This window comes from Balaenoptera physalus (assembly GCF_965194825.1).
Source record: "Balaenoptera physalus genome assembly, chromosome: 1".
In the NCBI taxonomy this organism is placed as follows: domain Eukaryota; kingdom Metazoa; phylum Chordata; class Mammalia; order Artiodactyla; family Balaenopteridae; genus Balaenoptera; species Balaenoptera physalus.
In genome coordinates this window covers 148,470,420-148,494,010 of record NC_138882.1, presented here as the reverse complement: position 1 = coordinate 148,494,010, position 23,591 = coordinate 148,470,420, and the positions used below count along the sequence as shown (strand labels likewise).

The window sequence follows — 23,591 nt, the reverse complement described above, 5'->3', positions numbered from 1 at the left end:
GGACATTCTTGTCTTGCTCCTGATCTTAGAGGGAATGCTTTCAGTTTTTCACCATTGAGAATGATGTTAGTTGTGGGTTTGTCATATATGGCCTTTATTATGTTGAGGTAATTTCCCTCTGTGCCCACTTTCTGGAGAGTTTTTATCATAAATGGGTGTTGAATTTTGTCAAAAGCTTTTTCTGCATCTATTGTGATGATCATATGGTTTTTATTCTTCAGTTTGTTAATGTGGTGTATCACAGTGATTGATTTGCAGATACTGAAGATTTCTCGCATCCCTGGGATAAATCCCACTTGATGATCATGTATGATCCTTTTAATGTATTGTTGGATTTGGTTTGATAGTAGTTTTTTGAGGACTTTTGCATGTACGTTCATTAGTGATATTGGCATGTAATTTTCTTTTTTTGTGATATCTTTGTCTGGTTTTGGTATCAGGGTGATGGTGGCCTCATAGAACAAGCTTGGGAGTGTTCCTTCTTCTGCAATTGTTTGGAAGAGTTTCAGAAGAATAGGTGTTAACTCTTTTCTAAATGTTTGATAGAATTCACCTGTGAAGTCATCTGGTCCTGGACTTTTGTTTGAAGTTTTTTAATCACAGTTTCGATTTCAGTATTTGTGATTGGTGTGTTCATATTTTCTATTTCTTCTTGGTTCAGTTTTGGAAGGTTTTGTATTTCTAAGAATTTGTCCATTTCTTCTAGGTTGTCCATTTTACTGGCCTATAGTTGTAGTAGTCTCTTATGATCCTTTGTATTTCTGTGGTGTCTGTTGTAACTTCTCCTTTTTCATTTCTAATTTTATTGATTTGAGCCCGGTATCTTTTTTTCTTGATGAGTCTGGCTAAAGATTTGTCAATTTTGTTTATCTTTTTGAAAAACCAGGTTTATTTCATTGATCTTTTCTGTTGTTTTCTTGGTCTCTATTTCATTTATTCTCTGATATTTATGATTTCTTTCCTTCTACTAGCTTTGGATTTTGTTTATTCTTCTTTCTCTAGTTGCTTTAGGTGTAAGGTTAGGATGTTTATTTGAGATTTTTCTTGTTTCCTGAGGTAAGATTGTGTTGTTCTAAACTTCTCTCTTAGAACTGCTTTTGCTGTGTCTCATAGGTTTTGTATTGTGGTGTTTTTGTTGTCATTTGTCTCTAGGTATTTTTTTAAATTTCCTCTTTGATTTCTTCAGTAATCCATTGGTATTAATCCAACATGTTTAGTAACGTGTTGTTTAGCCTCCATGTGTCTGTTTTTTACAGTTCTTTTTCCCCTGTAATTGATTTCTAATCTCATAGTGTTGTGGTCAGAAAAGATGCTTGATATGACTTTAATTTTCTTAAATTTGCCAAGGCTTGATTTGTGGCCAAAGATGTGATCTATCCTGGAGAATGTTCCATGTGCACTGGAGAAGAAAGTGTGTTCTGTTGCTTTTGAATGGAATGTTCTATAAATATCAGTTAAGTTCATCTGGTCTAATGTGTCACCTAAGGCCTGTGTTTCCTATTGATTTTCTGTCTGGATGATCTGTCAATTGATGAAAGTGGGGTCCCCCATTATTATTGTGTTACTGTTGATTTCTCCTTTTATGGCTGTTAGCATTTGCCTTATATATTGAGGTGCTCCAATGTGGGGTGCATATATATTCACAATTGTTATATCTTTTTGTATTGATCCCTTGATCATTATGTAGTGTCCTTCCTTGTCTCTTTTAACAGTCTTTATTTTAAAGTCTATTTTGTCTAATACGAGTATTGCTACTCCAGCTTTCTTTTTATTTCCACTTGCATGGAGTATCTTTTTCCATCCCCTCACTTTCAGTCTGTATGTGTGCCTAGATCTGAAGTGGGTCTCTTATAAACAGCATATATTTGGGTCTTATTTTTGTGTCCATTCAGCCAGTCTGTCTTTTGGTTTAAGCATTTAATCCATTTAAATTTAAGGTAATTATCAATATGTATGTTCTTATTGCCATTTTGTTAATTGATTTGGCTTTGTTTTTGAAGGTGTTTTTTCTTCCCTTCCTTTTTTGTTCTCTTCCCTTATGATTTGATGTCTATCTTTTGTGCTATGTTTGGTTTGCTTTTTCTTTTTTGTATGTGTATCTATTGTAGATTTTTGGTTTGTGGTTCCCATGAGGTTTTGATATAGCAGTCTATATATGTACAAGATTGTTTTGAGTTGTTGGTCTCTTAATTTCCAGTGCATTTTCAATATCCTGTGTTTGTACTCTTCTCACAATTGCTGGTTTTGATATCATATTTGTGTGTGGGTGATTTCCTACCTTTGCTTTGTGTTTGCCTTTACTGATGAGCTTTGTGATTTGTAATTTTCTTGTTTCTAGCTGTGGCCTTTTATTTTCTGCCTAGAGAAGTTCCTAGGGTTTGTTTAATGCTGGTTTGGTGGTATTGAATTCTCTTAGCATTTGCTTGTCTGTAAAGATTTTGATTTCTCTGTCAAATCTGAATGAGAGCCTTGCTGGTAGAGTATTCTTGGTTGTAGGTTCTTCCCTTTCACTTTGAATATATCATGCCCATTCCCTTGTGGCCTGCCAGGTTTCTTCTGAAAAATCAGCTGATAACTTTATGAGGATTTACTAGTATGTTGTTTGTTGCTTTTCCCTTGTTGCTTTTAATTTTTTTTTTGGCTTTAATTTTTGTCAGTTTGATTAATATGTGTCTTAGCATCTTGTATGGGACTGTCTTCACTTCCTGGACTTGAGTGAGTGTTTCCTTTCTCATGTTAGAGTAGTTTTCAGCTATAATGTCTTCAAATATTTTCTCAGGCCCTTTCTCTCTCTCTTCTCCTTCTGGGACCCCTATAATGTGAATGTTAGTGCGTTTAATATTGTCCCAGAGGTCTCTTAGACCTCTGTCCTCATTTCTTTTCATTATTTTTTCTTTATTCTGTTCTGCGGCAGTGATTTCTACCTTTCTGTCTTCCAGCTCACTTATTCGTTCTTCTGCCTCGATTATTCTGCTATTGATTTCTTCTAGTGTAGTTTTCATTCAAGTTATTGTATTGTTCATCTCTGTTTCTTTGTTCTTTAAACCTTCTAGCTCTTTGTTAAACATCTTTTGTATCTTCTCGATCTGTGCCTCCATTATTTTTCTGAGATCTTGGATCATCTTTACTATCATTACTCTAAATTCTTTTTCAGGTAGGTTGCCTATTTCCACTTCATTTAGTTGTTCTTGTGGGTTTTTATCTTGTTCCTTTGTGTGGAACATTTTTCTCTGCTGTCTCATTTTGTCTCACTTTGTGTGATTGTGGTTTCTGTTCCACAGGCTGCAGGATTGTAGCTCCTCTTGCTTCTGCTGTCTGTTCCCTGGTGGATGAGGTTGGTCCTTGGGCTTATGCAGGCTTCTTGGTGGGAGGGACTGGTTCCTGCCCACGGGTGGGTGGAGCTAGGTCTTGTCCCTCTGGTGGGTAGGGCCTTGTCAAGGGATGTGTTTAGAGATGGCTGTGAGCTCAGTATGGTGTTATCGGCCTGTCTGCTGATGGGTGGGGCTGTGTTCCTATCCTGCTGGTTATTTGGCCTGAGCATTCTAGCAGTGAAGCCTGTAGGCTGTTGGGTAGGGCCAGGTCTTGATACCAAAATGGCGACCTCTGGGAGAACTCACACTGATCAATATTCTCTGGGGCCTATGCCACCAATGTCCTTACCTCCACAGTGAACCACAGCCAACCCCTGACTCCCCAGGAGACCCTCCAAGACTTATAGGTAGGTCCAGCCCTGGCTCCTATTGAGTTACTGCTTTCTGCTGGGTCCCTGTGTATGTGAAGCCTGTGTGAGCCCTCCAGGAGTGGAGTCTATGTTTCCCACAGTCCTGTGGAGCTCCTGCACTCAAGCCCCACTGGCCTTCAAAGCCAGATGGTCTGGGAGTTCCTCCTTCTGATGCCAGACCCTCAGGCTGGGGAGCCTGACGGGGGCTCAAGATTTTCACTCTTGTGGGAGAACCTCTTCAATATAGGTATTTTCTAGTTTGTGGGTCATCTACACAGGGGTATGGGATTTGATTATGTCATGAAAGCACCCCTCCTACAGTTTTGTTGTGGCTCTTTCTTTGTCTTTGAATGTGAAGTATCTTTTTTGGTAGATTACAGTCTTTTGTCAATGGTTGTTCAGCAGTAAGTTGTGATTTTGGTGTTTTCATGAGAGGAAGTGAGCTCAAGTTCTTCTTCTCTACCATCTTTTCCGGGATTGAGGGGCTGCTCTTATTTTGGATTCTGGCTGTCTCTTTCCTCAGCGTGTGTTGGCTGTTATCCCCTTGATACAGCATATGCAGGTGCAGTGGCCCTTGCGCACTCTGGGGAGAGCGGGGGCAGGACTTGTTGCCTGCTTGCGGGTCTGCTAGGGGCAGCTGCCATTCCTGCGCTCCCAGGACAGAGCTTGGCACCTGCTCACCAGTCTCCTGAGGGTGGCTACTACCCATGCACTCCTGGGACAGCACTCCTCTGGAGCCCAGGATGGTAGTGACAACTTGTGCCCGCCCCCAGAGTTCCTGTAGGCGGTGTCCTCTTGCCTGGGAGAGCTCACAGGGAAGGAAGCTCTTATGGTGTTCCCACCTCTCTCCTCGTGCACCCCCAAATAATGGCACCTTGCCTCTCCAGTGGGCTCTGGTTTCTTCTGAGTACCCCCTCAGTTGCCACAGTCCAGCCTCTTTAGGCTGTCTCTGCACATCCAACCCCGGTCCTCTTCCTGGGTCTGACCTCTGAAAGCTGAGCTTCAGCACCCAGCCCCCACCCACACTGACAGGCAAGCGTCTAAGGCTGGGGAGCACAGGGTGGCAGTGACAACCTTCTGTGCTCGTTACTCTCCATTTTGCCTTCCACAAACCGGTTGTTGCAGTCTCCTCCTAGGCTCCAAAGCTCCCCCTCCATCCAGGCTGATCTCCACATTGGTGAGGGTACTCCCCAAGGTGCATAAACCTTTCTTCCTTCACAGCTCCCTTCCTGGGGTTCAGGCCCTGTCCCAATTCCTTTCTTTATCTTTTTCCTTTGTCCTATATGGTTACATAGAGGTTTTCTTGCCCTTGCGGAAGTCTGAGGTCTCTGCCAGTGTTCAGTAGATTTTCTGTATGAATCATTCCACTTGTAGATGTGCTTTTAATGTTTTTGTGGGAGAAGGTGAGCTCCCTGTCCTACTCCTTTGCCATCTTGGTCCTCCCCCAATTCCATCGATGCCATTTGTTTGCCATTGCTTCATGAGGAAAAATTTCTTCATAAAGAAATTTTTTTTTATAAAGATAAATGAGTGTGTTATTTCTTCAGATATCATAGACGAAGCAATGATTTGAAAAAAACTTAAAGATTCAGCTTTATTGGGGTATAACTGACAAAATTATAAGATATTTAAAGTGTTCATCATGGTGATGTTTTACATTAGATCCTCATATCTTATTCATCTTAGAACTGAAAGTTTGTGCCCTTTTACCCACTTCTTCTTATTTCCCTCATCCCCCAGCTCCTAGCAACCACTTTTCTACTCTCTGTTTCTATGAGTTTGACTTTTTTTCTTTGATATCCCACATATAACTGGATCTCATGTAGTATTTCTTTATCTGGCTTATTTCACTTAGCATAATACCCTCAAGGTCCATCCATGTTGAAAATAGGATTTCTTTCTTTCTCATGACCTAATAATATATTGCACTGTGTGTGTGTGTGTGTGTGTGTGTGTGTGTGTGTACGTGAGAGAGAGAGAGAGAAAGAGGGAATACGCACACCACATCGTCTTTATTCATTCATTCATATGTTCATGGACACTGAGGTAGTTTCCATATCTTTGCTTTTGTGAATAATGCTGCAATGAACATGCCAGTGTAGATATTTCTTTGATATCCTATTTTTATTTCCTTTTAAGTATCCAGAAGTGGGATTGCTGGATCATATGGTAGTTCTATTTTTTATTTTTTGAGGAACCTCCACACTGTTTTACATAGTGGTTACATCAATGTACATTCCCATCAACAGTGCACAAGGGTTCCCCTTTCTCCACATCTTCACCAACACTTGTTATCTTTTCAGTTTTAATGACAGCCATTCTGACAGGTGTGAGGTGATAGCTCATTGTGGTGGTGGTTTTGATTTGCATCTACCTGATGGTTAGTGATGATTACCTGATGATTTTGTGTACTTGGCCATTTGTATACCTTCTTTGGCAAGAGGTTTATTCAGTTTCTCTGTCCATTTTTAAAATCAGATTGTTTGGTTTTTTGCTATTAAGTTGTTAAGTAATGTATATATTTTGGGTATTAACCCTTTATCGGGTATATAATTTGCAAATATTTTCTTCCATTCAGTAGGTTGCCTTTTCATTTTGTTGATGTTTTCTTTTGCTGTGCAGAAGCTTTTTAGTTTGATTTTGTCCCACTTGTTTTTATTTGCTTTTGTTGCCTTTGCTTTTGTTGTCAAGTCCCAAAAAATCATTGCTAAGAGTAATGTCAAGGAGCTTACCCCCTTGTAGAAGTTTTATGGTTTCTGGTTTTAAATTTAAGTCTTTAATCCATTTTGAGTTGATTTTTATGTACCGTGTGAGATAGGGGTCTATTTTAATTCTTTTGTATGTGGCTATCCAATTTTCCCAACACCATTTATTGGAGAGAGTATCTTTTCCCCATTGTATATTCTTGATTCTTTTGTCATAAATTAATTGACCTTATATGCATGAGTTTGTTTATGGGCTCTTTATTCTATTCAATTAATCTCTATGTCTGGTTTTATGCCAGTACTATGCTGTTTTGATTACTATAACTTTGTAATATAGTTTGAAATCAGGAAGTGTGATGCATCCAGTATGGACAAAATACTGTGCTTATATACTTCCTAAGAGATTCAGATGAATACTGACTGTCTTATTCAAGGAGGGTAAGAGCTAATAGCTCATGTCATATGATTTTTCAAAAATACAAATATATATAATAGCCTCAAAATGGTGAATGACACATGAGCTTTATAAATACACTGTGAGGGTTTGAAAGAAGTAGAGATTCCATCAAATAGGGAGAAAATGGGAAAGCTTTATAGAAAAGGCAAAAAAAAGGGTTACATGTGGATTTTCTGATGAAATAGTTTTGAAACTAGTTATGAGTTTTAGTTTATTATAGCAATTATTTATTCTTCAATAATACAATGACTGGATTAACCAGAAGAGGAGAAAGAAAGAGATTAACAAAACATAGTAAATTCTATTCTATTCTATCCAAAAGATGTTTCAAATTTGATTATACTTTTAGGTAAGAATATGGAATTCAGTCATCCTTTCCACAAAGATTTAATTAACATCTCTGTGCTAGGTGTTGAGGATACAGAGGAGACTAAGATATAGTTTCTGTCCTCAAGGAGTGCATACTCCAATAGAAGAGACAGACATGAAAAGAGATATCTTCTGTTTTATGCAATAAATGATATCAAAGAGGCATATATGAGTAAAGAAGTTTGGGGTTACAGTGGAAGGAAGCATGAATAAATAATTATGTTGCTATGACAGCAAGGTTATTTTCTTTTTTCTTTTCTCTAGTTGGAGAACATCAATTAACAGGCCATAAGGTGGCAGTTAAAATTTTAAACAGACAGAAGATTCGCAGTTTAGATGTTGTTGGAAAAATAAAACGAGAAATTCAAAATCTAAAACTCTTTCGTCATCCTCATATTATCAAACTGTAAGTATTTTTGCACTTGATAATATAAAAGAGAAACTGTCTTGAAATATTATATTTAATAATTATTTATTTTTAGTTAAACTTTTATAAATATACAATTTTTTCATATTTATATTTAGCAAGTGTTAATTCATTTAACCTCATCACTCCTTTTTTGCATACTTCTGGTTTAGAATTAAAAGTCTAATTGTAAATTGGATCATCGCTAATATTCATGTTGAAGGTCATTTAGTATTTTGCTATTTCTAGATTTCTTTTATAATTATTTTCTAGTCACTTTTAATTAACATACCAAGATATTTTCTTTATGGAAAAGGTAGAAAGTTACTATTAAAGATTATCTGCCATAGTATTGAATATTATTTGCCAAACTGCAATCATTACTTTAATTACTGATCATAAAGCCCTTAGGAAGGCAAATGAATATTTTTCTTTTTGGATAAGACAAGTTACAAATTTAGAAGATAAGTAAATTAAGAGTTTAATAAATAAACTACGTAATTAAATTGAAAGATAAATAATAATTTAAAATCAACTAGATCCATAGAAAATTTAGACATCAAGTGTGCAGCAGTGTTCCTTTACATCATTTGAAGTTGTGTTTAATATTTATTGTGAAAATGTAATATGCTAAACACTGAAAACTGTCTTTACTTTTATCTTAAAGCTTGGATAGAGTTTAATAAAATAAATATTAATTTTATTGACTACCTGATAATGGCTAGAAACTGTATTGAGCATTTTACATACATAATTTCACTTCATTCTCACAATAAGCATATAAGGAGTATTATTATCCTCATTTTATGGATAAGAAAATCGCATATCTAAAGAGGATCAACAACTTGTCCAAGGTTAAATAGCTAGTAAGTTGCAGAGCTAGTAGTTGAGTTCATATCTGATTTCAAATGCCATGCTGTTAATTTCTACTCCAGTACTGAGAAAACTGAAATGACAAGCAGTAGTATTAATATCTTTGAGGCTTCGTTTGCTAGGTCATTATAGTCAGAGGTTATATTTAGCCTAAACTTTGTTAGTGAGTAATCTTTAGATGTCAGCATTGATGGGGAACAACTTGATAACCCTCTAGAGGTATGTTGTTTACCTAATAACAAGGCTGCATAGTAACTGTGGTAGGGAATAGTGCCCCCCAGTCTCAAGATGTCCTAATGCCCAGTGAGTATGTTATATTACATGGCAAAGGAGAAGTCCAAGGTTATAGATGGATTTAAGGTTGCTAATCAGCTGACAAAAATAGGGAGATTTTCCTGGGTTATCTGGGTGGTCCGAGTGTAATACAATGGTCCTTAGAAGTGGAAGAGGGGATCATAAGCCAGAGGAAGAGATTTGAGGATGGAAGCAAGGTCAGAGTGATGGGATGTGAGAAGGACTCAACTGGCTGTGCCTGGCTTTGAAGATGGAGGAAGGGGACCATGAGCCAAGGATTGCAGATGGTCTCTAAAAGTTGGAAAACACAAAGAAATGGATTTCTTTTAGAGCCTCCAGAAGGCAATGCAGCCCTGCTATGTCTTGATTTTAGCCCAGTGAGGCATGTGTCAGAATTCTACCCTATCAGACTTCTTACCCCTATGTAAGATAATACAGAATACATTTGTGTTGTTTTAAGCACTAGGTTCTAAGTATGGCAACAATAGAAAACCAATACAGTAGCATTCTTGAAATCATTAACTGAATGGCTGATCCAGTTATTGCTGGGATTTGGAACACGCATTTATATATTTCTAGTATTTATAGTATTTCTATAACTAGATACATTTATTGCTAGAGAACCGTTGCAAATTGGTATGTTAAATGAGGGTCCCACTCAGTGTATCTTACCAACAGCATGAATATGTCACCGACTGTTCAAAGAAGGCTTTTCTTGGGTTTGGTGTGCCATTGGGTGACCTGTGATGACTCCGTTCTCACATCACTATGATGAAAACTTCATTCTAACAGTAAGCTTCAGTGTCATTTGATCTTCATTTGAAGTTCACTTGATCATAAACGTAAACAGGAAATGAGGCCCCTGAAATTGTATGGCAGTACTTGATTATGAGGTTGTCATCTAGGACCTGTATTCTAGATAATCCAGAATATGTATATACAGGTTTTTAAAGATTATCATAGGAATTAAAATATCACCTATGAGTTCAGTTACTCACTCTCGTATTCTTTGTTTCCTTAACTTTAAAATGGGGATACCCCATGGTGCTGTTTGAGGATTAAATGTGTTCTCGCTGTTACAATGCCTGGTATTAGATGTGCATTGGCCCAGAAGCAGGAATGGGCAGCCTGCAAGCTGATTCCAGTCCTCTCATCATTCCGAATGATTTTCAGTTAACTGAAACAGCTCATGTCTGACTTCAGCTCCATGTTAGTAATGACTTTATTCTAGCTACTGAATGACTTCTAAGCTAAGTCTCTTTGCTCTTCCTTACTGAGTGGTCACGTCCTATAAGAGGAGAAAACTGGGAAACCAGACTAAAAATGTCATATGCCAGAGTGAGAATGGAGAAGGGAGAGATCTCTGTATTTTCCTTGTTTCCTGACTTCATCACTTTTAGAATGCCAACCCTGAAAGATCCCAGGGAAACTTTGTCCATTTATGGTATGTGTTCTGGTCCTATAAACACAAATCAGATTTTGTCAATAAGCAGTTGCAGTTGTCATGAGGATTTAGAAGCTTATTTTTGATGTTATAACTGCTAGTGTTTTCTTCCTTCCATTTCTATAATTACTTATAATTGTTTGATTTTGGTTTGATTACTTATATCATTCTGTTTTAGAATTATTTAATTATTTGCTGTTTTGTGAAGGAGTTATAGAATGTTCTCAGTATTGGTCAGAAGGTAATTGGCAAAGGTGAATTTAGTGTTTAAAGCTTCTGGCTTCCAGCCTTGAGCTTATCCATTCTGCCACATTTCCTCTTTTATTGTGGATCTGAATTTTTTTTTAAAAGGCACCCATGTATTCTTGCTACACAACAAGCTTATTGACATAGCCTCTAACAGTGTTAGTGATTTAAACAGGGAGAGAGACCTGATCCTTTTAGTGGTTTTGTTTTTTCTGTGCAGTCTTGGACTAACTGCCAAGAATAGTTTCCTTGCTACAGAATGGGCTTCTAGAGTAAGCAAGAAAGTTTGAAAACTAAATACTAAGAATGAAGGTTATATATTGCACAATTTCTCTATTAATTCCAATTGAAAAAACCCCGCTGGGAGAAAATTAAAAGGAATAAACAGGATTGAAAGGAAACTCCAAACTTTCCCATGAACTAGAATTTGTTGAAATGACTTTTGTCCTTGTTTTTCATTCCCCCATGGTTCTTAGGGAAACTTCATTTTAACTGGTCAAAGGATCAATACTTTCTAATTTGGTAGAGATGGTTTTGCCTGCCAACTTTTCAAAATGTTTATCTTATCCAACCTACGGACAGCTTTTAACATTATTCATCACTACCACCCTGAAATGTTGTAGTCTCTAGGTTTCCATGGCACCACAGTCTTCTGATTTTCTTTTTACATTCTTGCCTCTTCTTGAGACTTTCTTTTATGGGTCCCTTGTTATCTGCCTGACCATTAGATATTGATGTATTTCAGCATTCTGAGCTAGAGTAATCTTAGTGAACCCTTTTTGGGTGACCTTATCTACTACCACGGTGTCATTTGTCATCTCTATCTTAAAAATTTACAAATCTATATTGCTCCTGAATTCTGAACACATTTATTGAACTGTTTATTGGGTGTTTCCATTCTGGAGTCACAGAGTCATCTGAAACTAAGTTGAACTTTTTCTCCCATATATACATATTTTTGTGCGTGAATGAAAATACCATTCACACAGCTTCCTAAGCCTAAAGCTTGGGCATCATATTTAATTCCTCTTCCCTCGCCCCTTACATATAATTGATCATTAAGTTCTGCCACTCTTAATCTTGAGTGTCCCCTAAATCTGTTCATTTCTCTCTGTTCTTATTGTCAGGTCACCATCTTCTCTTGCTTGCTATATTTCAACTGTTGCTTCTGCTTGGAAAACTTTACCTATATCTCCCTTCCTCTAGGCTTCCAATTCCAACTTGTCCTTTAAATATCAGCTTTTAAATGCAACTACCTCTAGAAAAACTACTTTGCCCTAGTCCTAACACTGGGTTAGGTTTCATCCTCTCGGTCCTGGAGCACCCAGAATTTCAGCTTTTCCAAAGTCCTGGGCATTATATTGTAATTGGTCATTTTCTTATTAGTATCGCCACGAGACTGAATTCTTTAGGAGCAGAAGCTATGTTTGTTTTTTCTTTTATTCAGCAAATTTTAATTGGGCACCTAGTATCTGATAGGTACTGTTGTAAGGCACTGGGGGTACAGTGGTAAAAGACAGCGCCTCTGCCCTTGTGGAGTTTATGTTCTAGGGGTATCTAGCAGTTCTCGATAGTAAGTAAACAAATTAACCAGGCTATTTTAGGCACTGATAAGTGCTATGAGGAGAGTGAAACAGGGTGCTGTCCTAGGGTGTGACAAGGAAAGAGGAGGTGCTAATTTAGATTGGGTTGTTAGGAAAGCTTCACTGAGAGGTAAGGTTTGAGCTAAGACCTAAAGGATGATAAAGATCTAGCCATTTGAAAATCTGGGGACAGAGTGTTTTTTTGTTGTTTTTTGTTTAAGGAATTCCTTTATTTTTATTATTTATCTATTTATGTATATATTTTTGGCTGTGTTGGGTCTTCGTTTCTGTGTGAGGGCTTTCTCTAGTTGCGGCAAGCGGGGGCCACTCTTCATCGCAGTGCACGGGCCTCTCACTGTCGCGGCCTCTCTTGTTGCGGAGCACAGGCTCCAGACGCGCAGGCTCAGTAGTTGTGGCTCACGGGCCCAGTTGCTCCGCGGCATGTGGGATCTTCCCAGACCAGGGCTCGAACCCGTGTCCCCTGCATTGGCAGGCAGATTCTCAACCACTGTGCCACCAGGGAAGCCCCATAGTGTTTTTAAAGCAAGGGGACCAGCAACCTCAGAGTTGCTGAGGTTGAAACAATGTTCGAGTATTATAGGAAAAAGAAGATTGCTATATGTCTGGAGTGGAGTGAATGACGGAAAGAGAGGTAGTTCATGAGGTCAAAGAGTAGACATGGACCACATATCATAGAATCTTGAAGACCTTGCTGATTTTGGATTCTGTTCAAAATGGGAAGCTTTCAGAGAGCTGGGGGAGTGACATGATATGACCATAGTGTGGAACGGGTACGGAGGCAGAAGTGGAAGCAGAGAGACCAGCTCGGAAGCTGTTGCTATGGTCCAGCTGACAGATGAATGGTGGCTTTAGCCAAGAGGTGGTATAGATTTGTGCTGTCCAATACAGTAGCCACTAGCCATATGTGACATAAATTTAAATTAAATGAATTAAAAATTTTGGTTATCTGGTCACACTATCCACATTTCAAGTGCTTAATAGCCACATGTGGCTAGTGGCTATCGTATTAGACAGAGAAGATATAAAATATTTCCATCATTGCAGAAAGTTGTATCTGACAACACTGGTCTAGCTGGAGGTAAATCTGTCAATTCAATGTATATTTTGGAGGTAAAACTAATAAATTACTGAGGAAAAGAAAGGGAGTGAGGACCCTCCCCCCACTTTTTTTTTTGCCTGAGCAACTGGGATTTTGGGTTTTGGCTTGAAAAACTAGGTGTTGATCATGATACCATGTTCTGAGATACAAAGAATGGAGGAGAACCATGTTGGGGTACAGGTGAACATTAGTGGTCTGCTTTGGCTGTCCTAAGTTGAGAATCCCATTAGATATCCAAGTGGAGATGTCCAATACCATCTTTATCTCTCCAGCACCTAGTACAGCACTAGGTGTTCAGTGATTACTTACTGCATATATAAGGAAGTAAATGTGAACAAGGTCCTGATGATTCTAGGAGGACAGCAAAGCAAAAGAATGAAAGTGTAAAGAACATGGTGTGGTGGGAACAAACAGTCTGGTTTGTCTCATGCACAGAGTATGTATAGGGATATGGAGGAAAATAAGGCCAGAGTGTTAGCTTGTTGATCCATTCATTCAACAAATGGTACCATTTAGGTACTGGGGATACACCAGCAAACAAAAAGATGACAACAAAATTTCTGCTATTATGAAGCTCATATTTGTGTGTGTCTATTTTGTGTGTGTGTGTGTGTGTGTAGTGGGTGGCGTTGAAGAGATAGACAATAAATGCTATGTCAGTAAGATATGTTGTATGTTAGACAGTGAAGAGGAGAGGGGATATGCATGCAGATATCTGGAGGGGGGAAATAACAGACGGTGAGAACAGCACATACAAAGGCTCGGAGGTGGAAATTGCTACAGGCAATAGTAGGTAGATCATAGTAACAGAGTGATCTAGGGGAATTGGAGTAAGAGATGTGGTCAGAGACATAAAGGGGAGCCAGATTGTGTAGGATATACTAGACCACTGTAAGAGCTTTGGCTTTTAACTCTGAGTAAAAGAGAAGCCATTGGCAAGTTTTATCCGGAGGTGTGATGTGACCTGACTTACGTTGAAGCAGGGAAATCAGTTAGGGATCAATTGCAGTATTCTGATTAAAAGAGATGGTGGCTTGGAATAGAGCATAGTGTGGAGGGTGTTGAGAAGTAAGCATATTTTGTATATATTTTCAAGATAGAGAACAGCGTTTGCTGACAGATTAGATGTAGGTTGTGAAAGGAGAGAAGTCAAGGATGACTCCAAGGTTAGCTGGCATGGGCACATAAAAAAATGGAGTTGCCATAATTGAAATGGAAAAGATTGTAGGAGAAACAAGTTTGAAGGGGGATGTTAGGTATCAAGAATTCGATTTTGTTTTTTTGAAGTTGAAATGTTTATTAGGCATCCAAGTAGAGATGCAAGTAGGTTATTTGACATGTGAGTCTGAAGTTAAGGGGAGAGGTATAAACCAGAGATAAATTTGGAAGTCATCAGCGTATAGATGGTATTTAAGATATTTAAGGCCCAAAGACTAGATGATGTCACCAAGGATGTGCATATAAATGAATAAGAATTCTAGGGATTGATCTCTACGGCAGTATGATGTTAAGATGTCTGGGAGATGAGGAGGAACCAGCAAAGGAGAATGAAAGTGAACAGTTAAAACGGTTGGAGGAAAACCAAGAGAATTTGGCATCTTGAAGCCAAGGGGAAAATGTGTTTGAAGAAAGAGAGATTATTAACTGTTCCTATACTGCTGAATATTGAGTAAGATGAGGCTGAGGAGGAAGAGCTAATTGTAGAAACCAAGTCCTTTAGTAGGTGGGGCAGAGGAATCCAGTGCATAATTGGAGGAGTTAGTCTTAGACAGTATATGACCATGGAATGAGTCATTGTGTGTGGTAGAGGAAAAGAGAGTTAGAACTGAGCAGTCAAGGAAGTTAGAGGGCATGTATTGGGCAGATCATCTATATGGATATTTTGTTCACCCGGAATGATGACAGCATTAGCAGTGGGGAAAGAGACATTAAGTCAAAATGAGAGGGAGTTGATAGCGAGGTTGGTTGATGACTATAACAAGAAAGGGTATTGGGTAGTGTAATCTGGTGGCCTGCACTTCAGAGACAGTGTGGTTTTTGAGGAAGGATTTCCTTTAGACCATAGTTCATTACTAGACTCTGGAAATTGGCCAGCATTTAAAATTTCATTGTGAGTTAATAAAATCTAGGCTGTGATCAGTAATGGCTGCTAATATCTCAAAAAAGAGACAGATATCCTACACCTGTGGCTGGAAGCACATACCACCATCTAGTCTTTAAGAAGAAAATTAAAATCAAACTGAAATCTGATCAAGCCTCTGGATCCAGCAGTCTTTACTGAAGACTGCAATATACTCGGAGGAATCAGCAGCTAAATTCATTAGAATTGCATCACTTTTCTCTTTTACCCCAAAGATGTACAAAGCAGAAAAGTGGCTGAGAATTCTGTTACCGAATCAGATCAGCCTACAGTGAAGTGGCACATTGGGTGCTCCTGTTCCTCACTATTCATTTTATTCAGCTAGAGTTTGCTGCCTGTCAGGATTGCTTTTATAGAACCATCTTTTTCCTCGAGTTCTCGGGGAAGATTCCCTTTTCGCAGTTCATTTGAAGTAGACTCAACCTTATTTGCCAGTTATATTAGTTTATTCTGTGTAAAGTGGGGTACCTTGTCATTTTTCATCCCAAAGACGAACGATGGCTATTATAAATATTTCTTCTGAAAGTCTGTAATCATTTTCAATACTACAGCTTTAAGTTTTACTTTTTTCTAATTCTTTTTTTAATTGAAGCATAGTTGATTTACAGTGTTGTGTTAATATTTTACTTTTTGCAAGTGTTTAATTTATACATGACGTGTCCTCTTTTAAAATATATAGTATATAGTTATGTCACCAACTTCCTGGTCACTTTTTCCCTCCTCTTTTATGAAGACTAGTAACCAGAACCGCCATTTAGAACATACTCTCTTTTTTGCACCTTAATAATAAAAGGTGCCCCATCTGGGTGGACTAATTACCAAAATGTTCCCCTGCTTCTGGCATATCCTGTGTCAAGGCATACTGCCTACAGGGGGGCATCTGGGCCACTTCTCAGCCCCTGCTTGTGCCTTCCACTGGGTGCCTTTAAGCCATGCAGAACTGCCAGCTACACTTAGTGGCTTTAAATAGCAACTCAGTGTAAATTAGATATTGCTCGTGATCAACCAGATTATAAATAATTCTTTATATATAAAGCAGAGTAGAACAGTTTTTCTTTTATATGTGTTAAACGCAACCTTCATTTAAAACATTAGTGTTATATTAACTTGTTTTTAAAGTTTTCAAAACTCTGATACAATTGTGTGTGTATGTGGAAGTTGTAGTTTTTTAGGAAAAATTTTATTTTGTCAAATAGAGCTAAGGTTCTTTATTGTTTTATGTGCTCAGCTTTGAGTGCCTAGAAAACGTACATATATATTTTCACACACATAAACACACACACATACGTAAATACATACATCTATTTAATTTTTTATTATGGAAATTTCATAATGAATACAACAGTAAAGTGATGAAGCCTCATTTATCTGTCATTCAGCTTCAACAGTTACTAGTGTATTGTTTTATCTGCTTCCTCCTACTTCTCCCACCCCAAATTATTTTGAAGCAAATCCCAAATAGTATGTTTTTAGTCTGTAAATTCTTCAGTATCTACTGTGGTAATTTAAAGGCTCTATTTTAATAAAACAAGCACAGTTCAGTATCACACCTAAACAGTTGGAATATTATGAACCATCCAGTCTGTATTCAGATTTTCTTGATTGTTTCATAAATGGTTTTTAAAGTTGGTTTGTTTGAACTGGAATGAAAGAAAACAAGTCTATACAGTATAATTGGTCAATATGTCTCTTGATTTGCTTTTAATCTATACCTTCCCCTCCCTTTTTTTGCATTTCAGTTTTTGAGGAAAGGATCATTTGTCTACTTTATAGATTTTGCTGATTTGTATCCCTTTTGGTATCATTTTACCTTTCCAAGAATATTTTTCACTTATGTTTAAATATAAGCTACCTCATCTCTATAGACTACAAACAAATTTTTGTTTAAATGGAAAAATTGATGCTTAATTTAGTTGTTGAGGAATGAAGGATTTTGTAAACGTGAAAGGGGGGATCTGAAGGGAAGTCTATAAGCCCTAGGAAGTAATTGAGTTTTGTGAAGCTTCATGTTTATAGCTCTGTGATTATTTTGATAACATTATATAATTTGTTGCCATCTTAAAATATTGTAGAATACTGGAATACCAATTTATAGCAAGAATGGATGTACTAGGTTGATTCTGGTTAAAGTAACATTTTTTATTAAATTTTTTCATTTACAAAAAAGATACCAAGTGATCAGCACTCCAACAGATTTTTTTATGGTAATGGAATATGTGTCTGGTGGTGAATTATTTGACTACATCTGTAAACATGGCCGGGTGAGTAACATGCTGTTTAGTACAATAAGCCCTTAAGCTAAAAAAGAAGAAAGTAGTGAGAAATAGCAAACCACAAAGGTATCTTCAGAGTCGGGGTTGCTTCTGTAATAATGTCTAACTAAACATACAGAGTATTAGATATATTTTTCCTTAAAAAGTACACCTTATGAAATACTGATTTTAGGAAATATATTCCACTTAATGGCCAACGTGAAAAGCCTATGCTTTTCAAAATGAAAAATCAGTTCCATAACATCATGTTGAAGCTTCAGTTATTTCCTTTTCTTTGCAATTTCACGTAAGTTCTGTTTTTAGATTATGTTTTACTTGTTGATTCCCTGAAACATTGTGCACACTTAGTAATATTAATTGAAAATGAACTGCCTAGCAGCAAAGAAAAACCTGTTGATTGACATGTTGAGCTTGAATGCAAGTTTTTGGCTTGTTTGTCTCATTTGTTGAGAGTTCTAGCACAGTTCTGATTAGCGTACTCAGTTATATTTAGGCTGATTATGAAACTAAAACTTTTGCTATGTCGATGTCCCAAATGTTCTTAGTGCAGTTTCTTTTATACCTGATAGGTTGAAGAGATGGAAGCCAGGCGCCTCTTTCAGCAGATTCTGTCTGCTGTGGATTACTGTCACAGGCATATGGTCGTTCATCGAGACCTGAAACCAGAGAACGTGCTATTGGATGCACACATGAATGCCAAGATAGCTGATTTTGGTATGTAACTCCAGGGTTGTTTAGAAGTGTGCTAGCTGCCTTTGCAAGTGTGTCGGTACCAACTCTTAATGAACTAAGAACTTTCAACTTCATTGATGTAAATCCTATACCGTGAAAAGGGATTAGTTGGGCAGTCTGCACACTAGCTTGCTCTATTCATTTAAAACCACTTTTTAAAAATGCAAGTATTTCTAGAGACATTCAGAGGGCTTGCGTCAAGGTAAATCCACTCAATCTGCATTGCTTCCTGAGGAAATGAGACTTAACTGTTTTTCTGTGAGGGCCACAAACTCCTTTGAAAATCTAATGAAAGTATGGGCACTTTCCCTGATAAATGCACTTAAATGGAGGTACATGAAAATTGGCACGCAGTTTTGGAGCGTTGTAGTCCTTCTGAATTGATCGAGGAGGAATGTCAGTGGACTATGGGTAACATGTAACAACTTGGTAGAAGAATAGGAGTTTTTGTTGGTGGTAAAATAAGAGAGTAAAATGTAATTTTTATGCACCAAACACTTTCTGGGATAAACATACTTGGACAGGGTGCCATAGTAGAGGAAAGGATTAGAAAGTGAGAGATTATAGAAAGAGATGAAAAGGTATCAGAGTTCAGCATTACTTATTTAAAATTTTTGTCTGTACCTTGTCTTTAATCTAAAAGCCAGGAAAGTCATTTTCCTATTTCTCTTCCTTCTCTAAATCACAAAGCTCATTTAGTGCTGTAGTTCAACTAGATTTCTGGTTCAATGGAATATTTTTCTATGTTGAATTAAAGCTTTCCAAATTAAAAACTTTTGGAACGTAATGTTTATAAATTGGAGCCTATCTGATTTCTACTTAGAGATTTTTAAAAATGCCTTTGAAAGCAGAGTATAAAAAAGTAATAGTAATCTCTGTTTTCTTTCATTTGCAGAAGTGGGTAAATAATATTTTGATGCTTTTATGTTTGGAAAAGTTCATATAATTTAGAATAACCTCATATTTGTGAAGTGAATCAACATTCTTATTTAGAAAAGGAGTTTAATTTCGATCTTAGGCATGGTGTGCTTTGGCTTTTTTGTCATGTATGAGCACTCTGAAATGGAGTCTTTCTAGTCCAACAGATGCTTTCTACTGCTTTTTAAAATAAACATTATGATATGTGAGGCATTACAGACTTGACGTTTTTCCATATGCATTTATCTATATTTAGTTTTAAACATATGTAGCACCAGGTAAACATATTACTCTTATTTTCAGGATTATCTAATATGATGTCAGATGGTGAATTTCTGCGAACTAGTTGTGGCTCCCCAAATTATGCAGCACCTGAAGTCATCTCAGGCAGGTAATAATATATCAGTGAAGAGTAAGCTTTTTGTAATGCTTTGTTCATTCTGATAACATTTAACTATAATATATTCTCTTTGGAAGATACGATTTTTAACATAATAGAAACATATTGTCCCTTTAATTTTTCTATTGTTGAAGAGAGATTACTTATATTAAACAATTTTTTAAAACATTTGATTTCGATTTTGTTATGAATGTATTTAAGGAGTTTTTCCACTAAAAATTGAAAAAAAACTTGATTTCTTTTTTTCATTTTAGAAAATTGCATCTAGGAGAGCAAGCATTTGCTGCATTTAAGCTAGTGTCATTATTTCTTCTCAGACACAGTCCTTTAATAATTCTGTATATACTCTTTTATAAAGCATACAGAGTATTATTTTTATGTTTTGTCTTTAGAAGAATGAGGTTTTCTGGGGGGACAGTATTGTCATTTCATGAAGTTAACTGCGCAAGAGAAGACTGTAATTATTCATGTAACTTACTCATTGGTACATTTTTTAAATGTTTATACAGATTGCAGTGATAAATTCAAGTCTTCTATGGTGACCAATGTCTGATTTTAAAAGTTGACAGAATTCTATGAGAAAAAATAAAGAAAAGGTATTATTGCAGATATAGCAGTTTGGACTATACAGCAAACAATATAAATAATGGACAGCAATTTTTATTGAAATGGCGTGTATTTTTTTAATTGGAATTGTAGAGATCTACTTTGTTACCTCAGACTTAGGTTTGAGTTTGGTAATGTGCTATCAGGGGAATCTTAATAATGTAGAAAGGTGAGAGGAAAAAGGAATAACATTCTAGGCATAGGTTTTCTGGATAAAGGTAATCTTAGTCCCAGGGGCTACCAAGTGGTTAGAATGAAAGTAGTAGGTACCCAGGATAATGTGATACAGCATGAATACTGTGAAAGAGATTGCAGTAGGACTAGTTAGGTACTTTACTATTTCAAATATTTTTTAAAATAGGTGTGCCAGGCATAAACATTCTATTATATATGCATTTTCTTTTAATAGCTTTATGGTAAGAAGATTTAGCCTATACACTATATAGTATTGCTTTTCTTCAAGTTTCTGGTCATCCACTTCGATGTTTCTGTCAAAAATCAACCATAGAAAGTTTCATATTTTTTAATTAGTCAGTTAGTAACTTCAGTTTAGTTTGTGTCAAAAAAGTAAAAATACTATTTTCTCTTGGGAAATTTGAATAGTATTTGGTTAGACCACTTATTCTTTCTGGGGAACAACCATTGAGTGTTGGGGAACAGCCACGGACTTCACTAAAGACCTTGGAAAGCAATGCATATAGAGTCTATACTGTGTATATAGGGACATGTAGAAACAGGGTACACGTGGATGGGAAGTGGCACTTGCATTTCAGGTGTGTGTTCTCATCTTTTCCCCTAGGTTGTACGCGGGTCCTGAAGTTGATATCTGGAGCTGTGGTGTTATTTTGTACGCTCTTCTCTGTGGCACCCTCCCGTTTGACGATGAGCATGTGCCTACGTTGTTTAAGAAGATCCGAGGGGGCGTATTCTATATCCCAGAATATCTCAATCGCTCCGTTGCCACTCTCCTGATGCATATGCTACAGGTTGACCCCCTGAAACGAGCAACTATCAAAGACATAAGGTGAATAGTCTTTTTGTTGCTATTAAGTACATATTCTAGTATTAATATTAGTACCACTACCTGAATGGCTGCTTTATGTTAGGCACTGTAACACTTGATTTTATACGAATTTTACTTTCCTTATTACATAAAGCTGATCCTGTCACTCAACTTTTAAATATTTCAGATTGTTTCCCAAACTTTTCAGTTTAGGTAGCAAAACATCCAAGGCCCTTCCTAGTAAAGGCTCAATGCTGTACCCCTTATACCAGAGCTTCAGCCACAGTGAACTTTTCCTTGTTCCTCAAACATAATGCATATTTTATGCCTCATGTCTTTGTTTATATTATTCCCTTTGCCTCTGATGCCTTTTCTGCATTTTTGGACCTGAAAGATTTCCATTCATCCTTTAAAATTCTGCTCACTTATCACCTTCCTTGTGAAATCACTTTTGATTCTCCTGGGCAGTTTTAGTTGCTTCCACTTCTGTGATTTCCACATTTTGTTCATGCTTTCATTCTTTCATTCTCATTCTGTATCTAGTTGTTTTCAGTGTATCTTTCTCCTCTCTTGTAACTATAAAAGGGTAGAGAGAGTGTCTTATCATCTTTGTATATACAGTGCTAGAAGGCCTAGAAATATAGTATACACTCAGAAAGTATTTGAATAAGGTTCAAATGGAAAAACAGGGTGAGAGTTATATATTTTACATACGGTTGATGAAATAAACCATAAAAAGTTTTGCTAAGATTTTGAATCCAAAAATAGCTGCTAGTGGGTTTGCTGAGAAGGATTTCTTGTTATGTGAGAAACTTTGGAAAGTGCAGTTGCTGGTGTTACTGTGAATATGACCTTTATATAGCACACACAAGTCAGGATGATTCATTGCCTTCTACTTTTTATTTATCAGTCATGTTTCTTAGAGGGTTTTTTGTTCTTACCTAACATTTCATCAGGTATTTATTTGCAAACGCATTCTTTTGACATCTTTCCAGAATACTTTGCCTTGTCTTCATAAGCCAGAATATGACTCTTGGAATATTTAAATGGTGCCTGAGGGAGTTGTTTTTGTGACTGCTGCTGATCTCTTTTGCACTCCCGTTGCATTCGTGTACTGTTTTCTTCCCCCAGCCTCTCTTAGTGTTCCAGGCCTCATACATAAAAATGTAAAATTGTAAATTAGAACCAGATTTAGTTATGGAAATGGACTTAGCTGGGAAAAACTCTTTTGTGTTCATAGTCCTTTAGAATAAATAGTTCACTTAATTGGCTTTTCCTTAGAAAAGAAAATTAAGTATGCTGATATATATATACTTGCACCTGTTTGTATCAGCACATACATTTAGAATAGTAAAAGTACTGATTCTGTTATATTAAAACAGGTGTCTGTATATTTACAAGCTTTAGAAGAAAAATGTAAATAAAAGCCTACTAGGATGAGTTAATTTACACATATGTAGGTGGTATAAAATAGTGGCAACCATCTCTGTACTTAAAATAATAACTTGAATTTATAGTTTTCATCATTTTTTAATTTATCCATATTCTGTTTATTAATGTTTGGGAGTTCTTCATTTGACAAAATATGGTTCAACAGAGTTACTAATTATTGAACGATTATTATATAACAGGCATTTTGCTAGATACTTGACACATTTTATTACATTGATTCTTAATGGGTAACTATTATTATTCTCGTTTTACAAACCATGAAACTGAAGCTTAGAAAGGTTATGTTTCGATTTATGTATCTGTTTGCCCCTATTAAATTTTAGGTTCCTTTAAATTAGGGACCAAGTATATGTTCTAGGCATTGTGCATTTGATATGAACTAAGTTTTGAGTAAATCTGTATTTGTGAAAATTACCCAGCTAATAAGAGGCAGGCAGAAGTAGGGCTCAGAAATTGCCTGATTCAGAACCTGTACTACTTCCACTAATCCAGCTTGGCACACCAGTTCTATGACATCCATCCTTTCTCCAACATACCATGATATGGTATATTTCTCTCATGTTACCACATTCTGTCTTATAGTTACAGGCACACCTAGTTTTATCGTGCTTCACTTTACTGTGCTGTGTAGATACTGTGTTTTTTACAAATTGAAGGTTTGTGGGAACCTTGTGTTGTCAGATGATGGTTAGCATTTTTTATCAATAAAGTGTTTTTTAATTAAGGTATACACACTGCTTTTTTAGACATAATGCTATTGCAAACATAATAGACTACAGTATACTCTAAATGTAATTTTTATATGCACTGGGAAACCGAAATATTGGTGACTTGCTTTATTGCAATATT

The 23,591-nt window shown here is 36.8% G+C and overlaps 1 protein-coding gene across 5 annotated transcripts in view; it reads left to right on the top strand.

Annotated features, from left to right (window-relative positions):
- The window catches only part of PRKAA2 (protein kinase AMP-activated catalytic subunit alpha 2), a 65,707-nt gene that overhangs the window by 24,922 nt on the left and 17,194 nt on the right, over positions 1–23,591 (top strand). For 2 of the 5 annotated variants that reach the window (XM_082415053.1, XM_082415054.1), the window contains 5 exons: positions 7,517–7,658; positions 17,526–17,619; positions 18,201–18,345; positions 19,585–19,672; positions 21,087–21,311. In XM_082415053.1, the coding sequence (XP_082271179.1) occupies positions 7,517–7,658; positions 17,526–17,619; positions 18,201–18,345; positions 19,585–19,672; positions 21,087–21,311 (694 nt within the window). The remainder of the gene's footprint in view (positions 1–7,516; positions 7,659–17,525; positions 17,620–18,200; positions 18,346–19,584; positions 19,673–21,086; positions 21,312–23,591) is intronic. The other 3 variants (XM_082415055.1, XM_082415056.1, XM_082415057.1) reach the window with 2 other exon arrangements.